This window comes from Nicotiana tabacum, chromosome 4, assembly GCF_000715075.1.
Source record: "Nicotiana tabacum cultivar K326 chromosome 4, ASM71507v2, whole genome shotgun sequence".
NCBI lineage: Eukaryota > Viridiplantae > Streptophyta > Magnoliopsida > Solanales > Solanaceae > Nicotiana > Nicotiana tabacum.
In genome coordinates, this window is record NC_134083.1 from 54,810,422 (window position 1) to 54,822,003 (window position 11,582).

Sequence of the window (11,582 nt, forward strand, 5' to 3'; positions counted from 1 at the left end):
AATGAGCTTCTACTTTAGAAAATTGCAATTTGATTTACAAGCAACAGGTTCTGCAGGTCGACGCACCATAGGACTTAAAACCTGTTTGCAATTTTTGAGAAACATTTGATCTTTTTTTTTCCTGGTTCCTCCAATCCCCATATCCTCTTTCTTTAACAAAGACAAAACTTTATTATGCAGATTTTGAATCTTTTAACTGTCTGTGTGGAAGTAGCTGCAGCCTCTTTGTTACAGAGGACATTTCAAAAATGGAAGTTGTTGCACAGATGTTTGAGGCTGAGGAAGGAATGCTCTATGAGGTTGAGCAAAAAATGAAGTCTGAACCTTACTTGTGGATGCAGACCTTATCTTCGTGCGTGAAAGGAAAATATAGTCCATATTGCGAGGTATCAATTCTTGCTGAATCCTTGGTGACCAACTTATTTATGTAGCATCATTTTGCTTTCTGGTTTACAGTCTCATGAGCGCTTTACATAGTCTCATGAGCGCTTTCTGATCTCAATATTTATACTTGCCCTTGTCTCTGCCGGACAAGCTCTCTCTAGTTGAAACTCTCCAAAGTTATCAATTCAAATAGCGAGAAGCGAAACAATATATAGTTCATATCACGAGTAAAGAAATTATTGCCTTAAATGACATCTAGAAGTTAGAGGATATCTGTTTGATGCATTGCAACCTTCATGACTTAACAGATAATGCCAATAAATACTCAAAACAATGAGGCCACTTGTATAAAGATGTCCAGGATCGGAAGAACTTCTGCTCTAGACAAGCAAAGGAGGAATAAGAAGAAAAAGGTATAATTTTTTCTCGGTGTCACCAAAAATACTGTACTTTGATCTGTTTGGTGTACCAACATGCCCACAATAGTATATTGAGCATTTTAGCAGGCTGTAATCCTTTGGATTCTGCTCTTTCTGTTTTCAACTTCTGATCTGATGAAGCTATTTTCATGTATTTGATAAAAAGTTGAGTTCTTTGTTCCTTTTGCACGCTTTGCAGGTTTATATTTGTTGGGCCACTGCATAATGCTGTTTATGGCAATCTTGTCTCTTAGTCTCATTTCATCAATATATAATCATTTTTTTTCTCCTTGTCTATAAGTTTCCAACTAGTTTGGAATTGATGTATAGTAATAGTTGTTGTTTTTGTTGTTTCTTAGCTAGTTTGCTTCAGGCACTTGCTATTTCTTTATCAAGATATTAAATAAACTGTGAAGGACCTATATATAAACCAAATGATTAGGTGTTTATGTGGAGATTATACAGTCAGTTAGAGAAGAGAAGTTGCCAGTTAGATTACTACTGCTAGGAGTCTCACCCTGTATTGATGAACAGTGTGACAGAGAATCAATCGAGCGTGAAAGCGAAGGAATGTATCCCTGGAGCTCTATGCTTGTCAACACTCAACAGCAAGAAAATGATACCACGGAAAATAAAGTCTCAAAGATATAGCTCTAGTACTGAAGACGACGGACCATCATTTTCTAAAGGTAAATGCAACCGATGCAAGGAAGTAGGTGACACCAAATGAGAGCCATAAAGCTTCACTAACCTCAATGTAACGTCTCTGTTTATATCAACCAACGTGCCTTTTCTGTTGGTCCAACCATTGAAGGCAAAATATTAGTATCTTGTAACTCTAATTGTGATTTGTAGGCATAATGAAGTTCATATTCACGAGTTTATATTATTTTCAGGTCCAATTCATTAATTTATTGTGTATTTTCGGTCCTTTAAGTGAACGTCACAGCTTCATAGTTGACCTATTGCAGTAGTCATAACTTAAATTATGGTTTCTTCTCTCGTAGTTGCCAATAAGAATATATGAGCATGAATGTGCCATTTGTCGGAAGCACAATTATTGTCCGATCTTCTTTATTCGAAGAAATCAAGTGAGGTACAGACCTCTCAACAACGTCAAATATGTGAAAAATGATGGTTGTATGACTGATTCTTTCAAGCTTTATATAGCCGATGCATCAAACTGATTAGTATAGGTTACATTTCGTTCTTCACATCAGTCATCACGCAAACGACATCAACATCCTCATTCTAGCCAAATGCTGAAATCTTATTTTTTAACCAATACTAGATAGGTATGCCCGTGCAAAGCCCGGGCCCAACACGAAAGTCAATACTATATTCTAAGTTTGCCTCAAACTATATAACTAAAGATCACAAATTTAAGCAATTAGTTTTCATGCTCTGGGTAAAGATAAATTGATGGATGATATTGAAGACGTCAATAATTTGGGATAAATGTATATTTATTTGGCGAACTGACTAAATGAGAAACAAAGGATAGAGAATATGTAAAAAAATCTCTTTTGATTTTTAGATTCTAAGTTCTTGCTTTTTTTCTCCCACTCTTTCTGTGAGGCAAAACCTCACCACACTACACTACACTTCGACATAAGAGAAGAGGATTGGGCGCTTTCTATCTTTGGGATAGGAGTTGGCGGTCTTCTTTAAGAGAACTTCAATCTAATACTCATTATGGATCAACTCATGTTTTCAATCTATTATCATTACGAAGATGCATCACGTCAGGATATGTTGCTCAAATCGAATCATGCAAACATTATGGAAGTTCTTGGATCGTGTAAAATAGTAGTAGTACCAAAGACGGTACGTTATATCAGAAACAGAAAATTGGCCAGTAAGAAGTCACACTGACAAAACTAAAAATATGCAGTCCGTTGGATTAGCAAGATGACTATGGTTCTAGAAAGGTCCAGCTGTTTTAGTGATACATATACTTGATAATAATATCAGTATCATTTATACCATCAACAATTTGTTCTATTTGTGCAAAGGCAAAAATGTGAAAAGTCATACTATTCACTTTCCACAAGAGGAACAAGTTTTTGCAAACAAAATCACTTAACTAATAAAAAATATCACATTGTGTCTCTTATATCACTCTAAACTCACTTGATTAAATTTCCTACACACATGCATCCCAGTGTTTTTCTTAAAAACAACTCAGTCGAGCCACCAATTTTTGAAGTGAAGTCTCAAACACAACCTACAAATAAACCACGAATAAAATATGATGAAATGCAATTTATCATGACTAACCTTTGAAAGGAATCGACATACCCAAAGGACAAATAAAGAAAAGGAAAGGGACATATATTGGTCATAATTATGAAAATAAGTGCGGTATAAAACTAATATATATATATATATATATATATATATATATATATATATATATATATATATATATATATATATATATATATATATATAGAGAGAGAGAGAGAGAGAGAGAGAGAGAGAGATTCACACTTATCAACATGTACCATTTACCAACGTGTAGGGAGAGAATTTATATTTATCATTTTAAAAAAAGCTCCACCAACGTGTTTACTCTTTCAACTTGATCACAACCTATCAACTGATCCACAAAAAGTTAGTCTTTTATTTCATCTTTGTGCATGCGCAATTCAAATACAGAAAGTAACGATATTAATCTCATAATAAAAATCTTGAATATATTGACTGACCTGAGGTTTTTTTGTTTATATAGACTAGACACGCATTTTCATCATTGCACACCTAAGAATTTAGAATGCATTAGAAACAAAAATCAGCAAGTAGAGAATTGAATGATCTTTTGTAAGAGATGGCGAAATATGGCTCTTTTATATAAATCAATATTAATTTTTCTTATTAGATGCAGCAATTCCCCTCAAAGAGAGAATCATATTTATCCATATCCATAAGAAGCACCAGAACTGTGACTTCCTCCATGCTTTTTCTACATGAACTTTCAGATACATTTCTTATAATTGTCATCACTGTAACTGTCAACTGTCCACTTTACCAAATTCTATGCCCTTTACAGTATTTTTCTTAAAACTTTTGGAAATATATTTCAATTGAACGAAAAAAATGACAGTAAAATATCCTAGTTGGTATCTTATTTAGAAAGATATATCCAAATTGATAAGCCTTATGTTTTGAGCACATACGATTTGACATATTATTTGAATCTAAAATCCTTACTCAATATATTAAAAACATATTTTCTTCCCCACTTATCATTCTCCTCTTTAACTGTCCGTAACTACTCTATATATTTTTACTGGTAAGTTATTCCTCTTTTTTTGTGATTTGGACTGCGAATTAGAATTATATTACGTGCCAAAGAAAAGAACGAAAAAGTAAAGTATGTCAATATTTGTTCTTTCAGTTACATCTGAAATGAATTAAACAAATTTTATTATAAAATAGTTGCTCGAAATTAAGAGGATAATTCTATTCATGTAGATTTGCTTGAGGCAACATGTTCTTTTCTAGTAAGTTAGTAGTAAAGAATTTTAAGCATATGCAATATGAATGCGGACACGACATAATAGAATCCTTCTTTAAAGGCATTCCTAATGTGGCTCGTGGCGTGACCGGGCAACAATATCTAGTTTTTAAAAAATCATATCGTGAGTATTTTATAAGCTCACAACCTTCTACATATCATGTTGCCTTAATCAACAAGAGTTAACGTATGTTAGTACATTAAAGATGCTAGCTGAAAATACCCTTTCTTATTATTATTTTCGATTAAACTATAAAATAATTCAAAAACTAATTATCAATTTATCACCTATATGATCTTAAAATCACATACTCTACATCGATTACAACAACGAATTAAGCACATTATATATGCAACTCCTGATAATATTTTAATAATAGAAATACCAAAATAAAGGAAGTAAGAATAAAAAGTTATCATTTCGGATCAATGGATCAACTTCAAACCTCATTCAAAAGGAGATTAGGAAGAAGAATTAAAAGAGAAACAACAGAAGAGACAAATTTTGGTATGAGAAAGAACAAGACTATAAGAGCATAGGTGAGAAATCAATGCGCAAAACAGTCGGGCAATGTAAACAAAAATCTAAAAGGGGATTATATATTAAAATTTTCAATTATCAAAATCTTCACCGGTTTTACACCTCAAAAGAAATCAAAGTTTCAAAAGAGCAACACCTCAATATTAGTAGTCAACATTTATCTTATTAATATAATAAATAAAGAAAAGAAATAAAAACAAAGAAGCACTTCAAAAAACAGCAATTGAAGGGGTTATACCTTAATATTTTAATTCAGCAATATGAAAGCTTCAAAAGTGCTCCATCCCGCAAGAACAAAGCTGAGCGTTTTCTTTGATCGGCACAAGTATTTAGAAAGCAGTAGCACACAATTTTATCATTATTGTAAAACACAATTGCATTTGAAGTCTGATTCCTTCTTGATTCATTAAACCACCGATGTCAAGAGCACAATCTGTCATCGATTTCACCACATTTAGTCAAACTTCAATCTTCTATTTTATTTACTTAATAAGAAATATTAGTCCAAAATGTTGAACAAGTCCCTTTGCATCAGTCTAAGCATAAAGAGTGGAAAGAACTGAAAAGAATTAAAATTACAAGTAAACATAAAAACTTGGCAGATACCTCACCAATTCACTTTTGTCTTAAACTATGGGTAAGAAGATGCTAACCATTAGGATACCGCAGTGAAATAATTAGAAAACAAATAGAAGCAAAGATGAAGGACCATTGGACAAAGTAAAGGTGAGAGAAAGTTGGAGGACTTAGCTGTGGAGGATTATAGATGAAGAATGTCAGAAAGGTTACGTGTTATGAGCAATAAAAATTCAATTAAGGTCAGATGAAATTAAAAATATACCCTTGGTCTACCAACTTCTCTTTTCTATATATTAGATATACACCAAGAATTAGTGAATATAAAATGGCATAATATGGAAAATACCGATCATATGAGTATCATTGTTTGATGGAAGATAAACAATTCCGACCTTAGCTCAGTTGGTAGAGCGGAGGACTGTAGTCGATAAACTCGCAGATAATCCTTAGGTCGCTGGTTCGAATCCGGCAGGTCGGATCCTCATTTTTCATTTTTCCCTTACATTTTTAAGCCCTCACTCCCTCTTCCCTGCCCTCCAGCCACACCAAAATTAGACATACTGAGAGGGAAAAACAGCAGCGTTACTTGAAAGTGCCATGCCACTTTCTGCCTTTTCCATTTGGGGGCAACGTAGGGACTTTCAATTATATTGTTTTTACTAAAAAAAACAACAGGAAAAGAGTTATGAAAATACGAGTAGACCCTAGTTCAGGCTTATTCGTTTAAGTTATATATATCGTCAATTTAAAGAAATTATAAGAAAGCTTATTGCACATATTTTTTGAGTGATCAAATAGTTCAATTTTTTCTACACTAAAGGTTAATGAGATTTGAATTTTTTTTAATCTGAAGTTTATGTTATATAATATTTTTTGACTGATTCAATAGTTCAATTTTTCGTCTTTTGTGTGGACAATTTCAATAAATTCGATTGGCGTCAAAGCTTGAATCAATTTAAAATGACAGGCATGCCATGAGTTTGGTGCAGTATCCAATAAGAATTATTGACAAAATAGAGATAAAGTAGATAATACGCAAACTATGACTATCCCTTACATTGAGAACAAATTGGGCAATTTACCCAACATAATAAGTGTCATGGGCGGCTTTCCAACCATGCCCCATGACCCCTTGGACGCGCCCCGTGGCGTCCTAGCCAGCCTCCCAACGCCCGTCGTCACGGTCGGCCCCGTGGTCTCGGCAGCTCCAAGTGACAAGCGCGCATGTGCCTCTGTCGCCCCACCGATAGCCATCGCCATCGCCCAGCCAACGGCGCCGCGCGCGTAGATAATGCCGCGCGCACAGACCCTGATGCTAAAGACAAAGTTGCTGTTTTGTAGAAGACTAAGTCCTTTTCATTGTAAATATAGAGTAGTTTTGCTGCATTTTCTTTAAGTGTGATTTTTCAGCTTTCATAGGTCTAGTCATGTAACTTTGGTTTATTTTTTTAAGCATTATTAAGGGGGACCAAGCAATCAAAACTTTCAAGCAAGCAAACAATTCTCTGTACTGGTGTCTCTCCCCCCGATACCGTCTTGTTTTTCTGTAATAGCTTTCATTCAATGCAATCAAGCTTTCTTTCATTCTCAATTCTCTTTTCTGCTCTCTTTCAATTGCTCATGACATTGGTTTTCCCGTACGGCACTGACAATCTAGTCTAGCGTACGGAGGGGACCTCAGTTGGCGGACAGCAACCGTACTGACATTGGTTGCTTAGCCTTACGTCGCCCTTCCAAGGAACTTCAGGAAGGCGCCGCGTAACAGTTGGTATCACAGCCTAGGCTCGACATCGGACGAGGGATTACATTGCAATTACCACCATTTCTGACCATGGTGAATTATGGGGATCGCATCGCGACCCTTAAGGGAACGGTTGACGCATTACGGCCCATCATGGAAATGGTGCCTGACCTAAAGACCAGCCTAGTGCAAAGGTTGGACGACCTGGACCGCAGACTGATCCAGGCCGAAGTTGACATAGAAAACATCAGTCGCGACTCTGAAGGTGACCGGCAAACGGCAGCCACAGAGGCAGCTAAAATTTTTGGTAAATTTGAGGTCCTCCAGCAGGAGCGTGCCGAGGATTTAGCCAACAGGGAACAAGAGGCAGACAGGGTGACTGCCATGCAACAAACTATAGACAACTTGACAGGCCAGCTCAATGTTGTCAATGCTGCTTTACAAGGCCTACTTCGAGGAGGCGGAAACCAATTTGGGGGTGGTGTGAACCTCGCCCCTATGGCACAAAAGCTGAAAATTTCTGAGCCAAAGCCATACAGTGGAGCTCGGAATGCCAAAGAAGTGGGAAACTTCATTTTCGACATCGAGCAATACTTCAATGCCGTGGGAGGCCTAGAAGAAGCTAAGAAGGTAGCAACTGCTGCCATGTATCTTCAGGGTGATGCCAAACTCTGGTGGCGGGTGAAGTACAAAGCCATCAAGGCTGGTGAAGATGCCCTTGAGACATGGGCAGAACTGAAGGCAGTCATACGCCTACAGTTCTTCCCCGAAAATGTTGAGTACAATGCCAGGAGAAAGTTACGGGAGCTCCGCCAGACTAAATCCGTGCGAGATTACGTGCGGGAATTCTCTGCGCTCATGCTGAACATCCGTGACATGGGGGACAAAGACAAACTCTTCACCTTCCTGGAAGGGTTGAAACCTTATGCCCGGATGGAGTTGCAGAGACAAAGGGTAGACACGTTGCTTAAGGCAATCCAAGCAGAAGAGTGCCTTGGGGATTACCAAGTAGAAGCCCGGAAGGATAGGCCTCAACAGCCTGTCCGAGGAGGATACAAATGGGGCCAGCCAAACACTGGTGGCCCTAGCAGAAGTGGAGGAGACTAGAGTGCACCCAAATCCAAGGCTCCCTCTTTCGGTAGTACTAGTGCTGCATCTAACAACAATGATCGGGGGAGGAAGCCCCCCTCAGGATGTCGTCATTGCGGCAGACCACATTGGAATAATGAATGCCCACATGCACAGATGAACGCCCATCAAGCTTTTGAGGATGGGACGGATGACGACGCCGATGATGCGGACCAGACCGAGCCAGTAGGTGCATTCAATGCAATTGTTGGCTCCATTTCTGAGCCCTTAGCGGGAACCAGTGCCGGTATCCGCAAGAAGAAGGACCCATGTCCAATTGCCAGGAAAGGAAATAAGAAGGCGAATTTGAGGACTCCTCCTCATCAAGAGAGGACCTTAATGTTCATTGACATGAAGGTAAATGGCAAGCCCATTCAGGCAATGATAGACATGGGTGCCACCCACAACTACTTAGCCTCGACTCAGGTGGAGCGTCTTGGACTAGTTGTAGGAAAGGGCAAAGGTCGTGTGAAGGCTATCAACTCACCACCTCAACCAGTGGGTGGAATAGCCAAAGAAGTACCAGTGAAACTTGGCCCTTATGAAGGAAAGTTCAACCTGCGCGTAGTGATCATAGATGACTTTGAGTTAATAGTGGGGTTGGAATTCCTGAGACAGACCAATACCATGCCCGCACCGTATGCAGACATGCTACTGATGATGGGAGCAAATGGGGCCAAGCCCTGCATTATTCCGTGCATTCCCATGAAGATGGCAGCCGAGAACATCTCGGCCTTGCAGTTGAAGAAGGGGTAAAAAGACATGAACCCACGTTCCTGGCTACCCTCTGCATGGAAGATATAGAATGCTCATCGGGTCCCATTCCTGCACCCGTGAAGGAGTTGCTTCTGGAATTTGAAGACATTATGCCACAAGACATGCCAAAGCGCCTTCCGCCTAGGCGAACTGTAGACCATGAGATTAAGTTGGTGCCGGGTGCGAAGCCACCTGCCCGGGCGCCGTACAGAATGTCACAACCCGAACTCTCCGAGCCTTGGAGACAATTGACGGAAATGCTAGACACAGGGATCATCGTGCCCTCCAAGTCCCCATACGGGTCCCCTGTGCTTTTCCAAAAGAAACATGATGGTAGTTTACGACTCTGCGTGGATTACCGGGCTCTAAACAAATTTACCGTGAAAAACAAGTACCCTATTCCGCTAATGGCAGACTTGTTTGATAGACTGGGTGGTGTGACGGTATTCACCAAAATAGACCTGAGGACAGGTTATTGGCAAGTTCGGATTGCAGATGGTGATGAGCACAAGATGACCTGTGTGACAAGATATGGGTCGTACGACTTCCTGGTTATGCCCTTTGGCTTGACTAACGCGCCAGTCACATTTTGCACCTTGATGAACCAAGTCTTCCGAGAATACATTGATGAATTTGTCATGGTTTATTTGGATGACATTGTGGTATATAGCCAGACACTGGAAGAACACCTGGAGCATTTGCGGAAGGTCCTAGCCCGATTGCGGGAGCACGAATTATATGCGAAGCTATCCAAGTGCTCCTTTGCTCAGAAACAAATTGACTTCCTCGGACATGTCATCGAGGAAGAGAGGATCGGGATGGACCAGCAGAAGATTCAGGCCATTACAGAATGGCTGCCTCCTAAGGATATCCATGCCTTGAGGTCGTTCCTTGGTCTATGCAACTTCTATCGGCGTTTTGTGAAAAATTACTCCCTCATTGCAGTGCCGCTGACAGAACTTCTCAAGAAGGCCATCCCGTGGGATTGGGGCCCCAAGCGGGCAGAGGCCTTCGACGCATTGAAGATGGCTATGTCTAGTAGCCCAGTCTTGGCCCTCCCTGACTTGGCCAAGCCATTCGAAGTGCAAACGGATGCCTCCGACTATGCACTTGGTGGAGTATTGCTACAAGAAGGGCATCCCGTAGCGTACGAGAGCCGGAAACTGAAGGATGCAGAGCGGTGCTATGCCGCCCATGAGAAAGATTATTGACTGTCGTTCATTGCTTACGCCTTTGGAGGCATTATCTACTAGGAGCCCCATTCGTGGTCAAGACAGACAACACAGCCGTTAGCCATTTCATGACCCAGCCAAAGCTGAATGGTCGACAGGCTAGGTGGCAGGAACTCCTAGCGGAATTTCACTTCAACCTGGAGTACCGAAGTGGAAAGACCAATCATGTTGCTGATGCACTCAGTCGGAGAGCTGATCTAGCATCGATGTGTGTACTCGCCGCCCTAAAGGAAAGCGAAGTAACCACCACCATAAAAGACCAGATACAGGATCTACTTATCAAGGATCCTGCTGCACAGTATTTGGTTGATTTGGTAGGACAGGGCAAGACTCGCCAGTTCTACACCGAAGATGGTTTCCTGAAGGTGAAAGGGAATCGACTTTATGTTCCTAAAGGAGGAGATCTGCGACGGGCTCTTCTTGCGGAATTCCACGATACTTTGTGGGCCGGTCATCCTGGCGAGGAACGCACCATGGCATTACTTCGCCGTGCATATTATTGGCCTCAAATGGTCGATGGCGTCGCTCAGTATGTGAAGACTTGTCTAGTATGCCAGAAGGATAAGTCAGACCGTTTGACGCAGGCAGGGCTCTTGGAACCACTAGCTATCCCAAAAAGACCTTGGGAAAGCGTTTCCCTGGACTTCATCACCGGATTGCCCAAGGTCGGAGATCTCACAACTATCTTGGTTGTGGTGGATCGGTTTTTCAAGTATGCTACCTTTATAGCAGCCCCACAATATATATCAGCAGAAGATACAGCTCGACTATTCTTCTCTCATGTCGTCAAGTATTGGGGCTTACCTAAAGACATTGTTAGTGATCGCGACTCACGCTTCACTAGCAATTTTTGGACCCAACTCTTTAAGTGCCTCGGGTCAAAATTGAGTCATAGCTCAAGTTTTCATCCGTAATCTGATGGCCAGACGGAGCGATTCAATGGCATGCTAGAGGAATATCTTCGGCACTTTGTGACCGGATTGCAGAAGAATTGGGTGAAGCTTCTGGATGCTGCTCAACTGTGTTTCAATTCACAAAAGAGCTTGAGTACCAACAAAAGCGCTTTTGAAATTATTACCGGACAGTAACCGCTACTCCCACACACAGTGAACGCACCAAACATGTCAAAATCTCCTCGGGCCGCTAGCTTCTCAAAAGAATGGAAGCAAAATTTGGAGATAGTGCGGAGCTATCTTGTCAAAGCCAAAAAGCGGATGAAGAGGCATGCTGATCAGAATCGCCGCTTTATTGAATACCGGGTGGGAGATAAAGTGATGGTCAA

General features: G+C 40.3%; 1 protein-coding gene and 1 non-coding gene across 2 annotated transcripts; both read left to right on the top strand.

Annotated features, from left to right (window-relative positions):
• The first annotated feature begins 1 nt into the window (after position 1).
• Positions 2-1,653, top strand: LOC142179928 (uncharacterized). The gene is made up of 4 exons (XM_075250824.1): positions 2-47; positions 181-386; positions 693-797; positions 1,338-1,653. The coding sequence occupies exons 1-4, from the start codon at positions 2-4 to the stop codon at positions 1,452-1,454; spliced, it is 474 nt and encodes a 157-aa protein (XP_075106925.1). The 3' UTR covers positions 1,455-1,653.
• Positions 1,654-5,830: 4,177 nt separating this feature from the next.
• TRNAY-GUA (transfer RNA tyrosine (anticodon GUA)) lies at positions 5,831-5,921 on the top strand. The gene is given in 2 exon segments: positions 5,831-5,867; positions 5,886-5,921. It is a non-coding gene; the product is annotated as a tRNA-Tyr (tRNA).
• The last annotated feature ends 5,661 nt before the right edge of the window (positions 5,922-11,582 follow it).

What these genes read in the sequence shown, in the direction of transcription:
- LOC142179928 (XM_075250824.1), top strand. Translation starts at nt 2, where the DNA reads ATGAGCTTCTACTTTAGAAAATTGCAATTTGATTTACAAGCAACAG. An exon ending in AATATAGTCCATATTGCGAG is followed by an intron (nt 387 to 692) that starts GTATCAATTCTT and finishes ATGACTTAACAG; the next exon opens with ATAATGCCAATAAATACTCA. An exon ending in GGAGGAATAAGAAGAAAAAG is followed by an intron (nt 798 to 1,337) that starts GTATAATTTTTT and finishes ATTGATGAACAG; the next exon opens with TGTGACAGAGAATCAATCGA.